The sequence below is a fragment of the Equus caballus genome, chromosome 30, assembly GCF_041296265.1.
Source record: "Equus caballus isolate H_3958 breed thoroughbred chromosome 30, TB-T2T, whole genome shotgun sequence".
In the NCBI taxonomy this organism is placed as follows: domain Eukaryota; kingdom Metazoa; phylum Chordata; class Mammalia; order Perissodactyla; family Equidae; genus Equus; species Equus caballus.
Window position 1 is genome coordinate 14,193,316 of NC_091713.1, and position 20,131 is coordinate 14,213,446.

The window sequence follows — 20,131 nt, forward strand, 5'->3', positions numbered from 1 at the left end:
AAAAGGGTACATTTGAATTAAAAAAAGAAGAACATGTCCTACAAAGAGTTACTTACTAATAATATGCCTTAGGTATTATGAAGTGTTATAAGAGCAAACAAATCTAACTGAAGAGGACAGGTGTGTCACACCTAAAATCTAGCAGCTTCAATGATCTAAGAAAACATTCTTTTTTTTAAATTTTTTTATTTTTTAAGATTTTATTTTTTTCCTTTTTCTCCCCAAAGCCCCCTGGTATATAGTTGTATATTCTTTGTTGTGGGTCCTTCTAGTTGTGGCATGTGGGACGCTGCCTCAGCGTGGCTTGATGAGCAGTGCCATGTTCGCGCCCAGGATTCGAACCAACGAAACACTGTGCCGCCTGCAGCAGAGTGCACAAACTTAACTGCTCGGCCATGGGGCCAGCCCCTAAGAAAATATTCTTAATTGCATTTAGGTTCAAGGTCTAACTTCAGATGAACTTCAGATGGAACAAACATGCAAGAGATTTTTGAATAACAGACTGAATTACTCACTGAAAGTACACAGATGATACATGACAGAATTTAAAGTGAATAAATTAGGGTCAACTTAATGTTTCATAGATATTTAGAGAAAAGAAAATCACAAAATCTTACTTCTTAAAATATTTTAATTTCTAAAAAAATTTATACAATATTAAAATTTAAATAATTTCATTGTACAGACTTCATAATACACTTCAACAAACTGAAAAGTAAAACAAACTACTTAAATCAGTTTAATTTACTTTCTAAGCTTAACAATATACAAACTCTTTTGCCTCCCAAGAGGATGCAAAAATCAACAGTGAAAGTGGAATATTTAAATTAATACAATGTATGATATTTGGGCAAAAGGATTTTAAAAACTAAATTACACCTGGTAATACCTTACAACTACCAGCATGTTTACAGTAGATAAGAAATTAAAACAAATCCAATCTGATCAAATCCACAATTAATTGAAGTTTTCATTTTGCTCAGCTGTGACTAAAAATAGGGGCCACTGTTTTATCCAATATACTAATGGTATCAACTTCAGAAGAAATGATCTGCCTAGTCTGGGCAAAACGAGAACAGTTATCTTCTGTTGAAAGTATGCTGAGCTTTACAAACTTCATTCTTTTTCATTTGTGTCATAATCGCCAAATAAATGAACATTCCAGTTAATGTCTTGGCAGTCCAGTTCCTTACACGATTCTGTCTTCCAAGAAGTCATCATATAACCATTTACAGGTATAATCTTTGGAACACTCTATAGTTTCAAAAAGCTGTTTAAAGTCTCGAGGGTATAAATTTGTTATTTTCGTTTTTTCCTTTTTTTTGATTTTCTTCAATATATCCATCGCATCAACTGGACTCAATGAACTGCAAAAGAAATACAAAATAAGTTCGCTTAATTCTTTTTCATAACAACTGTCAGTTAATACTGATAGAGATGGCTTTTAAGCCCAATCTAAAATGCTTAACTTATTATATATAATTAATCCTATTTAGTTTAAGACCTTGCATATACACAGCTTTAACTATGTTTATTCCTCAAGTTTCATGGCTTACCTGGAATGAAAAGAGCAGGTTTAGGCTTTAACACGTTTTAACCAATTCTTATACAATATTATAGTTTAATATTTTTCTTTAAAAAAATTCTTCTGTACCTTTCATCTTTTAACCCTCTTTGCAAAAATATTCTTAAAGCCATTTAGGTTCATGTAAAAGTTAAGTAAGTACAAACAGCATAAACTGCTCTCTAGCAGTTTTCAAAAAGGGAATAATTTTCCACATTTTTATGCAACACTTACTGGTGAATAAACTGTAAAGCACAAAACTGCCTTATATATTAATCTAGCAAAAACCATCAGTGAGCCTCTGACAATAACAAGAAAACAACTGTAATAAAATATTTCGGTGGAAAATATTTCCAATACTTTTTTTTTTTTTTAAAGATTTTATTATTTCATTTTTCTCCCCAAAGCCCCCCGGTACATAGTTGTATATTCTTAGTTGTGGGTCCTTCTAGTTGCGGCACGTGGGATGCTGCCTCAGCGTGGCTTGACAAGCAGTGCCATGTCCACACCCAGGATTCAAACTGACGAAACACTGGGCCGCCTGCAGTGGAGCACGCCAACTTAACCACTCGGCCGAGGGGCTGGCCCCCCCAATACTTTTTGATTTTGAATGGAATCCTGGCCACAGGTGTAAACATGCTTTCAATTCACAGAGATCTCCAAAGGAATTTTTAACACTTTGTATCACAGTTTATCATATTTATCCCTTAATTTCCTATATTCTTGATATTTTCATTCAAAATGGCCACTACCACAAGGTGACGAGATTAAAAAAAAGTAGATTACTTTTACTAGTCTATTTCCATTTTTAACATTTTTACATAAATCTTGTTCAATCAATAGCTCATTCAGTTACGTATTAAATGATGATCAAATTAATTAAAATGATTATTTTAACATTTTGCTCTTTCCCTGACAATACTTTGCACGACTATGGGCTGCTGATTACAAGGTAAAATACGTAACTTACAGAACTGTACACATCAGACCTATACAAAAATTACATTTATTTAGATACAAAGTAGATAGGAACAGCTATAATTTTTACAAAGCTTTAGGTAGAAACATAAAATTTGGTCCAGGGCAGGAGGACTAGGGGGGTATAATGATCCATGCCTACTTTGTTTAGGAAATAGAACCACTAAGGACAGGCAATGACAACAGGCAGATGGTGGATATGCCACCAGCCAGTGGCAAGCAGCTAGTTCTTCATGTAAGTTAAACCTGGGCATACATTCCAACAAAGATAAAACAACTCGTAAGCATTCCTAGTTGTTTTTTCAAAGAAAGAAAAAAAATTAAGCTCAGGAGATTACATGGAAAATATAATTATGTGCACCAGGGAGAAGAAAGTATTTTGAAGAAATAGATGAGTGAAAACATGGTATCCAACTCTGTTATTCAAGATATATGATATAAAAAATGGACCTCTAACATGAAAGTATAATTCCCACATTAAATTGCTACTTTCATAGTGGGCTTTATTCTTCTTACTTACTGTAAATGGTCTATCAGCTTGGCATTGCGCTTCATAAAACATTGCTTTAACATGTGAAAAAATACATCATAGTTAATAGGTGTTAAGTTTTCTGTAAATAAAGTTCTACGAGGAGTCAATTGAATTAAACATAAGTTTTGCTGTAGTTCTTCTAATGATTCCTGGAGAGAAGGGAAAATAAATTGTGTTACTCATAAAATATTGCCAAAGCAAAACCCTGTTCACTTGCTCATTCAAGCTACCTGCTGGAAGAAGCAATCACCAGAGACCCTGAATGTCCCTGTATGTTCTTGCTGGGTGTGTCAAGAATGCAAGGCCCTAACTGTTCTTCACCCGGGCCATTTCCAAGGATTGTTTGCAGTGAGCCACCTTGAGGAATGAGATAATGGCCCCCCAAGAACAAAAAGCAGGCTTGCTTAATGTTTGCTATAAAAGAGGTGGATTCTCCCCGCTCTGTGCTCCCCAGCTGCAATGCAAACCCATTGCATACACAGCATCCAACTGAGCCCCATCACATCACTCCATGGGACCTGGGGGCAAATAAAGTCCTCTGTCTGATCAGGGAATCTGTGTCTTTGACCAGCATCCATGAAAGAGTAACAGCTTATTAAGTTGTAAGTAGGGTGAGATCAAATCCCAAACGTGATACTAACATGTACGGAGTCTCTCATATTTGAGTCACACCAGATTCTAAGGATAAAAACTATTACTCACTTATAATTTTTAACTAGATATTTTATTAAAAAAACCACAGGGTTAGCAAACTATGGTCCCTTGTCTGTCTGCTTTTGTATACTCTGAGCTAAGAATGGTTTTTACATTTGTGAAGGATTTTTTTTTTTAAAAGCAAAAACAAAGAATATGTGACAGAGATTGTATGTGGCCTGCAAAGCACAAAATATCTACTATCTGGCCCTTTACAGAAAAAGCACTAGTATACAGTATTATACAGATTAAAATAAAAACTGTATATGACTTGGTCTAAGGTTAAGACTGCTTTTCCCCCCAAAATTATTCCTCATTAAAGAGGGAACCTTATGTTTGAGTCCTTAGGAAATTTCACATAGTGATATCTTACTTACTTTATAATATATATATATTTAAATATAAATATAAATACTGTTTGTGGAAGACACTATTAGCCTAACAAATAAAATTTCAATCAATTCTAGTTTCTAGTTCTGGATGCCTGCAGCTAAAGGAACTGGTAAAAAAGGAAGGCAATGAAATTCAAAAATATTTAGTAATTACTAATTAGGAAGGGGGATAACCTCACAACTCAAAGTATTACATGTTGTGGTTAACAAGTCTTTTGAAGGTGACTTTAAAAAGCAACTTGGTAAAGAGTTTTAGAGTTATAAAGATTTACCTGACAAATAGGGGGAAAAACCTTCCTGATGTTAAATGAACAGTTATTTGTAGCTTAGGAAAAATGTTCCAACAACAGCATAAAAACATGGCTTAAAAAAGTAGAAAATAAACAACTTGGATGGAAATAAAGATGATGGCTCTAAAAAATTGTTAAATGCCTCAAAGTGCTTCTGTAGCAATTAAGAACACGTTGATATTAAAGATAAATGTGAAGTATTTGAATAAAATTCTCTCATAGAACATGACATTTGATTATTTCATCTTCATCCCCGAAAGTTTATATATTTAACTTGGCCAAGAAACTTTTGTAGCTTTTGATCTTGTCATTGAGAATGTACCTTATATACACAGTTGTTCATTTTGGGGACACTGGGACAAGTTCCTAATAGTATCAAGCCAAAATGTATTATCCCAATTTTGTGAGACTACATAAATTATACTTATGAATAGTGAAACAGGGCTATGATCACAGTGCTCACAAGGATGACTGATCACCCTAAAATCAGACCATTTCTAAGTTGATAGTTTTCTTTTTTCCTTTAGTGGCAAGAGTGAGAAAAAAACCAAAGAAGTAAGCAAATGGGAACTTCAGACAGCGAGGATATGCTGGGATCACGGCATCACTAGCTCCTAATCCTAAAGTGCAACTTTCGAATTGACTCCAAAAATTGCTTTTGAAACTTCAGCTACTTTATTACAATTTCACCACAAGCAGCCCTGATATAAACTAAACAGAAGACCACTTTATAACATCAACACTTTGGTTCTTTAGAAAGGGGAGAAAACAAATAAAAATAAAAGCCCCACCCCCTGGGTAAGAAACAAGATGCCCCTGTTGGTGAATTCAAGCATTATAAGTAGTAATATTACAAATTTCTGATTTATTAATAAGGTATAAAACTTTGTTTTTAGTTTATCAAATTAGATGAATATTGAAATTATATTTTACAAATCTGAGATGTATCTTCCTTTCAAGAGATAAAAACAGAAGTCAGATTCTCTGTTTAAGCCTATTACTATGCTAGCATCCACTACAAAATAGCTGAAAAATACAAGTGTCTTCCAAAATAATTTGAATTTATTAAAAGCAGTAAGATATGCTTGAAGAACATTTCTAGATATTATATAATTAAAAATTTAAATAAATACAGAATACCAGATAATCAAAGAAAACAAGGATAACCTTAAAGAAAACAAAGGATGTTCCATTTAGAGGAAAAAAGGGAAAAGCATTCATTCATTCTTACCCTACGCTTCGGCTTTTCCAGTTGCCCATTTTGGGTGTATATGTCAAATGATGACCAAGGCTCCTTGAGGAAAGATAAAAACAGAACATTTCTTTTAGCTCTCTTTGGTCAAACTGGCCCAGATTATTACTGCCTTTAAAAATGTCTTGCCTAAACCACAGAATGAATTAAATCTAAGTCACCAGTCTAATTGGATATAAGAAAAACAATATGTGATAGTTAAATCATATATGTCTTTCTTCTCTCGCCTCATTTTTTCAGATTAAAATAAGGAGACTCAGGGCTGGCCCAGTGTCAGAGTGGTTAAGTTCGCGCTCCGCTTCAACAGCCTGGGGTTTCACCGGTTTGGATCCTGGGTGTGGACACGGCACCGCTCATCAGGCCATGTTGAAGCGGCATCCCACATGCCACAACTAGAATGACCCACAACTAAAATATACAACTATGTATTGGGAGGAGAAAGCAATTAAAAAAAAAAGAAGATTGGCAACAGTTGTTAGCTCAGGTGCCAATCTATAAAAGAAAAAAAGAGACTCAAAGGTCTATCCCAATACTGGTAACTCTATTACTTACTTAGATAAAAGAGAGTTACTCTTAATATACTTATACAAGCAGGTTCTTAAGTTATTTTGCACAGCCAACATTTCTATATTAGAGTCACAACAAGGGCTATCACATCAATACTGAGAATTTTTTTGTCCTACCTTAGTGGAAGCCTATTAATCAAATTCATTTGAATATGTTGGGATACGTAAAGACATACAGCATCTGATGCAGACTTAAAAAACTTACACTATTGGACATAAGATCTGAAAGGCTATTGTCAAAAATGGTAATAATTTATTACTAACTACAGTGGCAATTGAAGTGGAATGAAAAATGCAATTGTTGCCCATCCATGCAATTCCTAGTTCTAGGAATGTCAGTAGGTGGATAAAGGCGCAGCAGCAGCAGCAGCAGTGTGCACTGGGCACTGCAGTTTCCCCCCACGCTTGGTCTAGCTATCCTGTGGTCTATCCACAGCAGTTTAGGGCACAGCAGTGGGCACTGAGCAAACCTCACTCCCATCTACCAGAGCCACAGGCGAGGAAAACCTGCACGACTCTGGGAACTGAATTCAATCACTGACTCTTCTGTTGTAGACATATAAATGGATGTTAAAAACACTGGGTCCAGAAAGACTTCTCCTTTCTGGAGGTTAATAAAAGGCAAAACTTAACATAAGGACTTTGAAAAGAAATACTGCAGAACAAGAAAAGAAAACTGTCCTGAAAGTTAAAGTCCTTGGGAGGCCTCGATGAAGAAACTAGCCGAAAGCCATGAGGAGAGGCGAGGCTGAGATAAAAAGTCAACAGAACGAGAGGAGATCAGTGGGTAAGAAAGGCTTTTAGGGAAACCAAGAAATACAGTACCAAGATCACAATATACAGTGAGGACAGAAAGCAGAGTCAGTGCTGTGACAGCCAAGTGTGAAAAGATTTCTGGGAATACAGAAAAACAATGACAGCATGATAGATATAAAAGACAAGGAACAAAGATCCAACCTAAGAACCTCATATGTTTTTGGGGAAAAAAATAGAATTGGAACAAAAGCTAAAATCAAATGAGATAACATTCTAACAACTAAGTATGCCTTTGACGGCCTTAATGTGTTCCTGGACAAAACAATGAAGAGACTACACGGAGATACGCACTACAAAATTTAAAAATAAAACCAATTCATCCTTGGAAGGACAAGGGCTAATAAAATAAACAAATTATACCCTATAAAATCCACTTGATATATATTTCAGTCTACTACAATAAAAAAGTAAATGGGCAAATTATGGTATGAAAGAGAGAGTATTTATCATTTTTTTCCTACGCTCTAGTCCTTCCTCTGTTATTAAATATGGTAGCCACTAATCACATGTGGCTATCAAACACTTGAAATGTGTCCAGTCTGAAGTGAGATGCGTTGGAGTATAAAATACACACTGGACATCAAAGGTCTAGTACACAAAAAAAGAATGTAAACGATATACTAACTAACTTCAAAATACTGATTATATAGTGAAATAACAATATTTTGAATTGAAGTAAAATATAATATTAAAATTAATTTCACCTGTTTCTTTTTTACTTTGTATGATGTGGCTACCAAAAAACGTAAAATTACAAATGTGGCTTGTATTATATTTCTATTAGACAATTCTGATCTTGCCTAAGGAAATAAACTAAAAAAAGGAAATGCTCTATAATGAGGTATTAGATAGCCATTAAAAACTTAAGAAAAATGTTTAGTGACACAGGAAAAAACTTATCATTAACTATTAAGTGAGAAAAACAAGATATAAAATAATATAATCTCCCCTATATAAAGGGGAAAAAAACCCCAAAAACAGGAAAAATAAAAGACTAAAAACATATCACAATTGTCAACAGCAACCCCTTGGTGGTAGAAGTCTAGGTGACTTTTTTAAAAATTCTTTTCTTTCTTTCTTTAACATGTCTCACACTTTTAATCAGCATATATTATTTTTACAATCAGAGAAAAATATAAATATTTGTGACAAAAAAACCACACCAGCAATACAAAGTTACCTTGCACTATTATCTTCAACAGTTGGGAAAAATAACAAAATTAATCTTTAATTTTTCTCCATTTACTGGTCACAGAAATGTAGTCTCTTTGAAAACAATGAAGTTCTCCGTTGAAATTTAGGAGGATTTTACTCACCATATGCAGAAGCTTAATCTCACAAGCTACTTGCCAGAGCACACTTAATGCCTGATACAAATTTGGATTTTTGGGATTTGCCATTAGTTTCTAGTAAAAGGAAAAGAGAAGTTACATGTTATACATAATTATAATCAATCAAAGTCAAATGTTGGATAATAGTAATATTTTAATAGTATCTAGAAATTAAATAAAATTAGAATTATAGGCGAAATCTTAACCATTTCAAACTGTTTCAAAAAAGAAAGTCTTTTTAAACTTTCATGTTGAAATATAACTATGTATGCTTAAAATATAATTTATTTGAAATTGATCTCCTTTAACCGTATCACCTATATTTCATTAAAGAAAAATGAAACAAACGTGTAATTAGAGTGGAGAAGAAAAAGTGTGTTAGAAATATGTATCAGGTGGGCTATTAAACTTTGAGTTAAGCATTGTTTAGGCTGACACTTGAAGGATGAGAAGATACCTCAGTGACCAAAAGGGCACTACAGAGAGATGAAACCACACGTGAAAAGGCCCATGTTTTAAAAGAAGCATTAGAACATATTCCTAACAGCAAGACGAAGCATTTGCTAGTTCTCTTCCTCTCATGTTTCACTTATATACTGTATGTACAGACTCAAGGTTCTGAGCTTTAAGCGGACAGTCACTATTTACCTACTATCTGGGTCTTGGCGAGTACATCATCCCCTCATTTCTCGCCCCACAATCCTAACTCATCGCTCTCTTATATACAAATAAGCATCTCCCGTTATATTTGTTTAAAGGATTAATAACAGAAAGCATTATAGGCAGAAAAGAAACATTACTCTCAAGGCAATCTCAAGGACTTCAGGAGGCCCTTCGATTTCAGAGAATAAAAAGTAGAGTCTACAACCCTAAAGATTCCACAAAAAAACTGTTAGAACTAATAACCGAACTCAGCAAAGTTGTAGGATACAAAAACCAACATGCAAAAATCAACTATTTCTATACACTAACAATGAACAATCTGAAAAGGAAATTAAGAAAACAATTCCATCTACAATGGCATCAAAAACAATAAAATACTTACGAGTCAACTTAATCAAGGAGGTGAAAGACTTGTACACTGAAAACTACAAAATATTGCTAAAAGAAGTTAAAGAAAACACAAATAAATGGAAAGACATTCTGTTTTCATAGGTTGGAAGACTCAATATTGTTAAGATGTCAACACCACCCAAAGTGATCTACAGATTCTATGCAATCCCTATCAAAATCCCAACCATTTTTTTTTTTTTGCAAAAATAGGAAAATGTACCCTAAAATTCATATGGACTCTCAAGGGATACCAAATACCCTAAACAGACTTTAAAAAGAACAAAATAGGGCAACTCACAGTTCTTGAATTCAAAACTTACTACAAAGTTATAGCAATCAAAATAGTGTGGTACTGGCATAAAGACAGACATATAGACCAATGGAATAAAACAGAGCGCCCATAAATAGACCCTCAAATGTCAAATGATTTTTGACAAGGGTGCCAAGGCTATTCAAAGGGGAAAGAACAGTCTTTTCAATAAAAGATGGGAAAACTTAATATCCATATGCAAAAGAATGAAGTTGGACCCTTACTTAACACGACACCATATAAAAAAAGTAATTCAAAATGGATTAAAGACCTGAACATAAGAGCTGAAACTATAAAACTCTTAGAAGAAAACAGGGGGAAAGCTTCATGACACTGGATTTGGTAATGATTTCTTAAATAGGACACCAAAGGCACAGGCAACAACAACAACAAATAGACAAATTGGACTTTATCAAAATTAAAAACTTGGAGAATCAAAGGACACTATCAACCATGTAAACAGGCAACGAAGAGAAGGGGAGAAATATTTGCAAATCACATATCTGAGAAGGGACTAACATTGAGAATATACAGTCGTGCCGCAGAACGACATTTTGGTCAATGAGGAACTGCACAGATGATGGCGACCCCATAAGATTAGTACTGTATAGCATAGGCGTGTGGTAGGCTATACCATCTAGGCTTGTGTGAGTGCACTCTATGATATTCACACAACGACAAAATCGCTTAACGACGCATTTCTCAGAACATATCCCCATCATTAAGCGATGCATGACTATATAAAGAACTCCTAAAACTCAACAACAAAAAAAACCAATTAAAAAATAATAGACATTTCTCCAAAGATGATATACAAACTATTATAAGCACATGAAAAGATGTTCAACATCACTAATCATTAGGAAAATGCAAATCAAAACAACGATATACCACTTTACACCATTAGAATGAATATTATCAAAAAAAGGGAAAAACAATGTGTTGGAGAGAATATGGAGAAACTGAAACCCCTAGTGTATTGCTGGTGGGAATATAACAGTGCAGCGACCGCAGAAAAGAGTATGGTGGTTCCTCCAAAAATTAAAAATAGAGTTATCATATGATCCAGAAATTCCACTTCTGGGTATATAGCCAAAAGAACTCGGCACAGGGACTCGAAGGGATATTTGCACACTCAAGTTCACAGCAGCATTATTCACAATAGCCAAAAGGTGGAAGCGACCCACCTGTCCACTGACAGATGAATGGAAAGGCAGTGTATACACACAATGGAATATTATTCAGCCTTAAAAACAATGAAATTCTGACACATGCTACAATTTAGATGAACTCTAAAGACATTACACTAAGTGGAATAAGCCAGACACAAAGTGGAATATTGTATGATTCCACTTATGTGAAGTATCTAGAATAGCCAAATTCATAGAGACAGAAGTAGAGCAAGAATTACCAGGAGCTCAGAGGAGAGGGGAATGGGGAGTTAGTGTCTGATGGGTACAGAGCGTCAATGTGGAATGACGAAAAGTTCTGAGAAGAGAGAGGGTGGTAATAGTTGTACCATGTCGGTGTACTTAAAGCCACTGAACTGCACATTTAAAAATAGTTAAAATGGTGAATTTTATGTTATGTATATTTTACCACAAAAAAAACCCTTAAAAATCATACCTAAAGACTGCTCTACAGAAATTTAAAAACACTCCTAGTACTCTCAAATGTCATGAGCCCAAATTAAAATCACACAGATTAAGACCACTCAGAAAAAATCTGTCTCTTTCAAAACAGAAAATTAATCAGGCACTTGTTAATTACCTACCTGGTACTGCTTCTCACTAATAAACATATTTAGTTCTACTCGTCCATATCTATATATAGAAGTACACGAATATAGGTCATGTAAAAGTTTCCAAAGCGTCTTTCTCTCATTTTTAATTGGAAAGATTCCAATTACTTTTAAAGGGATACCTGTTAAGAATGTAAGCAAAAATATTTGAATAAATTCTTAACACTTCTTCCTATGACCATATTTTATTAAGCCAAACCTACTTAATAAACTATATTAATTTTAAGTTTATTTCAGTTAAAACTAACCCTCAGCATCTTTCTTTGATATGGAACTTGGCCTCTGTGGAACTGCTCTGATTATCTGTGTCTAGGTGAGGGGAAAGCCATATTCAATTTAAGAGCATCTGTCCATAAATTGTATAATATAAATTATACACAATCTCTTCAACAAACCAGGTGTACCTGTTCCAGGTGTAGCTGTAGACAAAGCCGACAAATTATAAGGTATCTGCTTTAGTGAATAACAAAAATTACCTTTTGACCAAGGAAGTGCTTGTATTCCCAAATTCTGAAAAAGCATCTTTGAAACCATAATGGGAGGTTTTACTGTTCCACAATTTGTAGGATCCAGTTTAAAGAAGTCACAGTGGACCACTTCTAGTTTTCCATTCAGATTTTTTCCTAGGGACTAGAGTGAGACAGAGATAACATGTTCAGAAATTTCAGTTTTGGGGCTGGCCCTGTGGCATAGATAAGTTCACACACTCCGCTTTGGCAGCCTGGGTTCACAGGTTCTGATCCTGGGTGCAGACCTAGCACTGCTCATCAAGCCACACTGTGGCAGCATCCCACATAAAACAGAGGAAGACTGGCACAGATGTTAGCTCAGTGACCATCTTCCTCAAGCAAAAAGAGGAAGACTGGCAACAGATATTAGCTCAGGGCGAATCTCGGTTACAAAAAAAAAAAAGAAAGAAAGAAAAAAAGAAAGAATAAAAGAAATTTCAGTGTTATGAAGACTTTGTAACAATTCAGGGATCTACTTCAAAAAATAATTCTTATAGGGGCTGGCCCACTGGCATAGCAGTTAAGTTCACGCACTCCACTTCAGCGGCCTGGGGTTTGCCAGTTCAGATCCCAGGCACAGATCTACACACTGCTTATCAAGCCATGCTGTGGCAGGCGTCCTACACATAATAGAGGAAGATGGGCACAGATGTTAGCTCAGGGCCAATCTTCCTCAGCAAAAAGAGGAGGATTGGCGGCAGATGTCAACTCAGGGCTAATCTTCCTCAAAAATAAGTAAATAAATAAATAATTCTTATAAAAAATACTACTGGCTTCATAAGGATGTAAAGAAAACATTACTGACATACCCTAAAATTTAACAGAGTTAAGAAATCAACTAATGCCTGAAAAATGATGAAAAGTACAATATTACTAAGAAAAAGCCCAAGAAACAAAAATCTTCAACAAATTCTTACTTATCCTTTTACTTTATTTCAATGGTTTCAGTCATTCAAAAAGCTTTCTCACATTAACCTCTAATTGCTTAGTAGTGGCTGCCTGGAGCACTGAGCAAAGATTCTGAGACCACATCTGGGCTCAGGCAGAGAGCTTGCAATCCATCTGCTAGTCATGGGAAGATGTTTTACCGTAAAGAAAAACAACAAAATTATTAAAGTGAAAGGCAGATAGATTCAAGAGAGTATTTCTCTTATTCTAGAAGAGCTTAGTTAGTCCTTCGTCAAAGGAACTTGGCTCATTGTGTAGGTCACTCTCCATTTCCCCTTAATTTTTCATTTAGTTTTCCTGAAGACAGAGGCAACTCTAGAAGGAAAGCTCCTTGTCCGCTGGAAGAAGTCCATTGTACCTTCATCTTTTCACTGCCCTGATGAGTTCCCCTTCCAGGTGCACCGGAGAACTTACTAGTGAGAGCAGGTATTAGCTACAGACTCCATGAACTTAATGTGAAATTGCAACAAGACAAATAGAAGAGGGCAATGTGTTTCAATGTGCATACTGAGGTTCTTCATGCACAGAAAATTCTACTGATCTTTATCAGAGTTTCAAGAAATTTGCAATTTAAAGCTCTGAATTAAAAAGTCTAATTTTTCTTAAGTGTTTGAGTTCAACCTATAAGTAAATATTATTCTATTTCTAAATCTAGTAAATTTTAACAATCGCTTTCCAAGGGACTCTTGAAAAAGACTAGTGGAAGAAACAGACTGGGGGTGGAAATTACCTATCTTTGGTCATGTTAATTCTGAGATGCCTATTAGTGATCCAAGTGGAGATGCCAGGTGGGAAGTGCTAGACTTGAATGGGGAGGTTAGTGGAATGATCCACGCTGAAGATATAAATTTGTGAGAATTTGGCTCGTTGAAGGTAGTTAAAACCAGAAGTGCAGAGGAGATCTCTAGGGAGAAGTACAGAGGACTAGGCCTGAGGATGGAGCACCTCTGAAGTCTCACAAGAAGCTGAAAATAAGCCAGAAAAGCAAGGAAGAAAACCAGAAGAGTGCGGTGTTATGAAAGCTAAAGAAATAGAGCATTCATATAATGCAGACCTTAAAAACTGATTATCTTTAAACTTTTACAAATTATTCTATAAGTAATTATAAATAAAATAATATCTTTAAACTTTTACAAATTATTCTATAAGTAATTATAAATAAAATAATCTCACAAGTTATCCAAAAGTCATATTTTAATCTTTGTAATTAAGGAAAGCTAACGAATTTTGGTTTGATGGGAATGTAAAAACAAAGTATACTTTATGACTTTGTTACACTTGTATTCTGAGAGGGCACATACATTTTTGTTTTTGCACCTGTCACCATTCAACAATTCAAATGCGACAACGGCCAAAACTCCAGAATAAATAATTCAATTCCTACAATAGTAGTGAAATCACATTTGAAAACTCGACTTGACTATATTTAGGATTCAAACATAGGAAGCAAAAAGGAGAGAGGAAAGAGAAATAACCCTTAAGTTTCTACCAGTCATTGTGTTAGGCACTTCACACAGTTGATCTTATTTAAATTGCGTCACAACCCTTTAAAGTGGGTATTAATGTCTCTATTTTACATATGAGGAAAACCAAGGCTCAGACAGATCACACTACTTACTTGCCTAAGGGCATAAAGGCAGTAAGCGTGAGGGCTGAGAGTCAGCCCGATTTGAAAAGATTGTGCTCTATCCCTGCTGAAATAAGGCACAGTTTACCGCAAAAGCTGATGTCTCTTCAACTGACCATATCCAGCTACTTCTGCAACAACAGCTTTCACAATTCAAATGGCATACCTCATGATTTATTATAGAACACAATTTGCTACATGTCTATCTGTAGCACATCCAGATTGGAAAACAAACTGTTCCCGCTTGAAACATTGTTAACGCGGAGCCTCAGGAATCCTATCAGAGAAATGGGGGTGGAGGGTTGGGGGTGGTTCTAAAGTTAGGTAAAAACCCAAAGTCAAGCATTATTCTTGAAAATCATTTCCATTTTTAGGAGCAAACCTGAGAGCCTGTGGGTGGCTAGAAGCATCGTCTGCTAAGAGCATCACTTTAAGGCCCTGATTTAGGGCTGCAAAGGTTCTATTTAAACAAATATTTCTCTTATTCTATCAAACAGATGAACCGACACAAAACTTTATTTGAATGGCTTTTCACTTCATCATAAGGATAGTTAGTAAGAGTGAAAGAACAGGTACTAAGGGCTAAGCTCAAGTTAGTGCTGGGCGGTGGGGAATGAGGAGTTAGAAGGAAAATAAAAGCCTTAACTGGAGCAAAAACTAGTTCTAATCAAAGACTAGATTTAGTCAATGATGTTTGGATTTTCTGCTTACATTTACAGCTTCAGAAACATTTTATGACTGATATTCCTGTAAGAAATATTGTGTATCAAGAATTCTCTAGCCCGTAACTCTCCTTTTCTCATTGAATGAAGTGTTTCTTTGGGGTTTTTTTGCTGAGGAAGATTCACCCTGAGCTAACATCTGTACCAATCTTCCTCTATTCTGTATGTGAGTCGCTGCCACAGTATGGCTGATGAGTGGTGTAGCTCTGTGCCTGGGATCTGAACCTGTGAATCCAAGCCACAGAAGAAGAGTGCACCGAACTCAACCACTAGGCCACAGGGCCAGCCCCAGAATCAAGTGTTTTTAAATTAAGACTGTTATGTTGATCTTACAGAAAAGCAACTATTGTGTTACAGGATAACAAACTGCAAACAGAAAGATATTTTAATACCATCTTAATTATTTTGTGAACATGTAGATTAATCTTCAAAAGCGGGCCATTTCTTTAAAGATCAAGATAAAAGCTATCTTGTTTTTAATTCCAAGTTGAAATTACAGATGGCTATGTTTACTAAGTTACATTTCACAATCTTGAATCTTTGAACAATTTTATGTGCTCTTTTTCTCTTCATGTTTTTGGAATTCCAGTAGATTTATCATTGTAGGGGAGGAAGACATTTCCTCTTCCCAAATGTGGGTTCGTCTGGCTGGTGAACGAATTAAATTCACATGAGACAGAATAGCAAGAGAAAATTAAACAAAGCCTTATGAGGAACCATGGCCTGGGGCCTTTCTTCCGGAAGGAAGAAAGGACACCGAAGAAGTGGGGTGCACAGACTGGTTATATACCCCCAAACAGGGTGTTTCACATATGATTGAAATGTCCCTCCCACAATAGTCACAAGATTGCCCTGATGGCACAGCACTTGATGGACACATCAGGTAGTGGTCTGTTACAGCAGGAGGCAAGTCTATTGTCTGGAGCTGGGTGGTCACAGGTGAGCACAGCAATCAGTTCCTAGCCTAAGGAAAGATGCTTAATCCTTAAAGAAATGCCAACGCTGGGAGGGGTAGGGAAGTCAGTTACAGGAGGTTACCAGACAAGCACAATAAAATGCAGATTTAAGTCCTTGCCTTTGGCATTGATTAAGAGTTTCTAGAGAGGTGGTCATCTCCTTTCTTCTTCCTGGTACAGAGAGGGAGGCACCTTTTACAGACAGAGATTTACCTTACAAGTGTAAACGTGTCCTAACAAAGGGCAAGTTCCGTTCCTCAAAAGCAATCAGCCTCAAATAATCCTGATGCCAAAGAGACATATCTTGGGGTGGCCATTTCCAGGTCCCCTACATCATCAATTAAACAACCTAGCTAAAACCTTGAGTTCTTTTTAAAGCAGTCATTTGTAGAATAACAACCTTCTAATGTACAGTTTTATTAAAAAATAGACAGCTGGATTTGATGGACATTTTCATAATTTTTTGTTGTCATCATGCTTTTTAGATAACTTTTAGACAACATCAATTTACATGGTTTCAGGAAGTTGGTATAGAGAAGCATAAGTTTCCTAAATTTAATCTAGAGATTTATAAAGGAAGGAGGGACAGAAACAGAAAGAAAAAGAGGCTGGGCTTGATGCAAAGAATTGCTACTCTACTGTTAGGCGAACTTGTCTGCTATATAAGAAGCAGAATTCACTGAAAAATCCATTTGGGTAATATCTTCAACCCATGCAATTGTTATCTGACTATACCAAACTTTTCTTGCCTCTCAAACCCTAACTCCAGAGTTAACATAGTCGTATTAACTAATCTTAGCATTCCAAGTAGATTCTACACTCACAGAAAGCAGGGGCACAGTATAACCTACTAGAGATGAGGAAATAAGTGTAGAGATACAAGTCATACACTTTTCTTCAAAGTCACCCAACTAGTTGGTAGCAGACCTAGAATCAGAAAGAAAACAACTCTCACAACTCCAGGGTTTTAGTCGTTCAATAAGCATTGATACTTACTCTGTTCTTGTCACTGGGGATAACAAAACATTTAAGGTGCGGCCCCTAAGAGTGATTCTATAAAATAAATTGGTGCTTAATTTTACTTTCCTAAAACACTCAAAGGTAGCTAATCGAACAAATCATTTTTTAAAAACTAAAAACATACCTCCAAATGTGGAATAAAAGTTCTGTCACTTTCAAGGGCAATCACTCTGGCACCGTTTTCAAGTAATGCTTGAGTCAAGATTCCAGGACCTAGCATATTAACAGAACGAAAAGATTATTTGCAAAAGAGACAACACAATTTTATTCAACATCAAAGAAATTAGATGTTTTATGTGTATTATCTAATTTTAAATCTCACAACATCCCCAAAGCAGATGTTACACTTATTTACATATAAGGAAACTGCAGACTAGATAGAGCCACTGACTCTAAGGTCGCAACTGTTAAGCGGTGCTGAATCCATTGTCAGACTGCAAAACCTGCACTCTTAATCTCAATGTCTCATCATCTCTCAAGAAAAAAAAAAAAAAGCAAACAAGAGGCTGCCTCAAGCCTACCACTTATGGACTATCGAGATACTTTAACCATCAAAGATATTGTCAAAGCTAAACAGAACTGACTCCTCACAACAGAAAATGGTGCTTTAAAAAGTTATTTGTCAAAAAGTCTATAAATCTTGCGTTCTCAGTTTCCCGCTATGGTCTGTAGGAGATGCAGGGAAGGGTAAGATAAATGTTCTCTTGGGGGAGGGGGCTTGCGACTATTTTGGGGAGACGGTGAAATCTAAGAGCATCTTTTGTCAAAATATTGTGTTCAAGTGCAAACTGCTACAGAAATATTTTGTGGTGTGACGATTAACACAGACCACATAAGCCGCTTAAAGGAAGAGGCCATGTCTTAGAACACCATGGGTGGTCAAGAAAAGTTTGCAGAAGTGATGAACATCCAGAAAATGCAGTCCACGACGAACTCACCCGGATTGCACTCCAGAAATAGCTGGCAAGTTTTTTCTCGGCCTCCCCGCAGGACCTGTACCAAGGTCTCAGCCAGTCTCGGACTTGTTATATAACGCCTGGGCTCTAAGCGGCACTTGGTCACCCACGAGGGCGAGTCTCCGAAACTCAGACTGGGCAAGAGCTGCGGGTGGAAGTCAGACAAACCCCGGCGGTCCCTCGCTAGGACGTCCTTCCGTCTCGCCGCTCCAGATCCCAAAATGCATAAGCGACAGGCGCCGGTCAAGGCTGACAGCGTCAGCCGCGGAGGAAGCCCCGCGACTGGGACCCACATCCTCACCCTCTGAAGTCTGTCCCTATGTCACCCAGGGTGCTTACATCGTCGGCCAACTCCACACAGGGAACCCCACGTGCAACACCCTTCTACCACCCGACCAGGCCGGGCGGAAGTAAACACTACAAACTGCGCATGCGGGTGACCTCACCTTTTTCCTCTTTTCCTCACTTCCGTTTCCGTCCCTGTGAGGACGCCGGAGGTCTGTGAGTGGACTGATGAGGAAGACCGACCATCCAGGTTGTGTCTAGACTCGTACTCTATGGTCGTCCGCCCTCTGCGCTTCCTCTCTAGCCGCCCGCGCTCTATGCTCCGGGGCCGCGGGCCGCCCGCAGCCAGCCGGCCGGCCGGCGGGGGTGCGCAGAGGGAGGCGGGGCGAGAGGGCCGGAGGTGTCTCCTCCACCCGAGCGGCGGGAGACCAGAGCAAGCTCTGTGACAGCTCGTTGGCCGCCATGTCAGCGAGGGCGGCTGGAAACCGACCAGGCGCCCAGCGGTAGCCCTATTTTCGCCTCGGATTCCCAGGTGAGGAGAGGAAGACTGGGGCGCAGGGGGCCGGCGGGCTGGCTGCCGGGGTGGGAGCCCTTCGCACCCCTCGCGCCTCCGCCCGCGCGGTCCTCGTCCGGCCGCGCCGCCTGTGCGCTCTCGGGGCGCCGCAGCCGGGTTCCCTCACCTCCGCCCCCTCCCCGGGCCCCTGTTTGCCTCTGTTCTCCAGTCTGCGGTCTGTGCCTGCGCATCGCGCCCATCGCTGCCTCCCCGGGGCGCCAGCGCAAGAGTCGGGCGTCCCGGTCCCCGCGGAGCCTCGGCTGCCTCTGTGCCTCCCGGTCCTGCTGCCCACAGCCCCGGCCCTCCGCCCTTGGGCATGGCTTTTATTTCCCTTCATACCTGTTTTTTTATACCCTTACCACTTTGGTTGTCAAGAACCGCCTCGTGTCTCCCTTCCGTTTTTCCCTCCGGGCCAATATTTACCTTAATTTTTGTTCTTAATTTGCGTGTTTGAAAGCTTTAAAGTTGAGATTTTTAAAATTGAGATATAAAAGCTTAAAATTCGTTTTGAAGCTTAAAAAGATTAAGACCTTGGGTTGCTTATTTTGCTCCCTGTATAAACTTAGTCAAACACATTGTACTGTGGAATGCAATTTAAAATGAACCATTCCAAAGTCTCTAAAAATAGGATGCTCTGATGGAAATTTTGGCAGTCTTTTTACCTATTGGGCAATGTTAGAAGACTCGATTCTTTGAAAGTGCTTTCAGTGTTTAAGGATTATATTCAGAAAGAGCTTTACCCATTATGCTTTCCACTAAAGCAGGAAACTGCAGCCAATCAACTCCCTGCTTTAAAATATGTACAATCCTTACTGCTTACTCTACTGGGAATGTAATTGAGCTTGGCATTTAAATGCACAAGGAAAAGATTTCTAAGGAATGCATCACCTAGCAAATAGGAGTCTAAAGATTATGCTCAGCTGATGAATCTCAAATGGATAATTGACAGCCAAATACAGCCTCTTTTGGGTTATAAA

At 37.6% G+C, this 20,131-nt stretch overlaps 2 protein-coding genes across 3 annotated transcripts in view; one reads left to right on the forward strand and one right to left on the reverse strand.

Moving 5' to 3' along the window:
- Nucleotides 1–613: 613 nt before the first annotated feature.
- On the reverse strand, nucleotides 614–18,800 carry TFB2M (transcription factor B2, mitochondrial). The gene is made up of 8 exons (XM_001490554.6): nucleotides 18,299–18,800; nucleotides 17,485–17,573; nucleotides 12,055–12,208; nucleotides 11,552–11,700; nucleotides 8,400–8,489; nucleotides 5,681–5,743; nucleotides 3,063–3,223; nucleotides 614–1,367 (listed from the first exon to the last, which is right to left on the reverse strand). The coding sequence occupies exons 1-8, from the start codon at nucleotides 18,609–18,611 to the stop codon at nucleotides 1,190–1,192; spliced, it is 1,197 nt and encodes a 398-aa protein (XP_001490604.1). The 5' UTR covers nucleotides 18,612–18,800; the 3' UTR covers nucleotides 614–1,189.
- The window catches only part of CNST (consortin, connexin sorting protein), a 114,240-nt gene continuing 112,889 nt past the window's right edge, over nucleotides 18,781–20,131 (forward strand). Inside the window, exon 1 of one of the 2 annotated variants that reach the window (XM_070255583.1) lies at nucleotides 18,781–19,133. The gene's annotated coding sequence lies outside the window, so the exon portion shown is untranslated. The remainder of the gene's footprint in view (nucleotides 19,134–20,131) is intronic. The other variant, XM_070255584.1, reaches the window with a different exon arrangement.

Excerpts from the sequence above, each read along its gene's own strand:
- TFB2M (XM_001490554.6), bottom strand. The coding sequence starts at position 18,611 with ATGTGGGTCCCAGTCGCGGGGCTTCCTCCGCGGCTGACGCTGTCAGCC. Across the intron at positions 11,701-12,054 it reads AGCACTTCCTTGGTCAAAAG|GTATCCCTTTAAAAGTAATT; the intron begins GTAATTTTTGTT and ends CATTCTTAACAG. Across the intron at positions 8,490-11,551 it reads TTAGTGAGAAGCAGTACCAG|AAACTAATGGCAAATCCCAA; the intron begins GTAGGTAATTAA and ends TCCTTTTACTAG.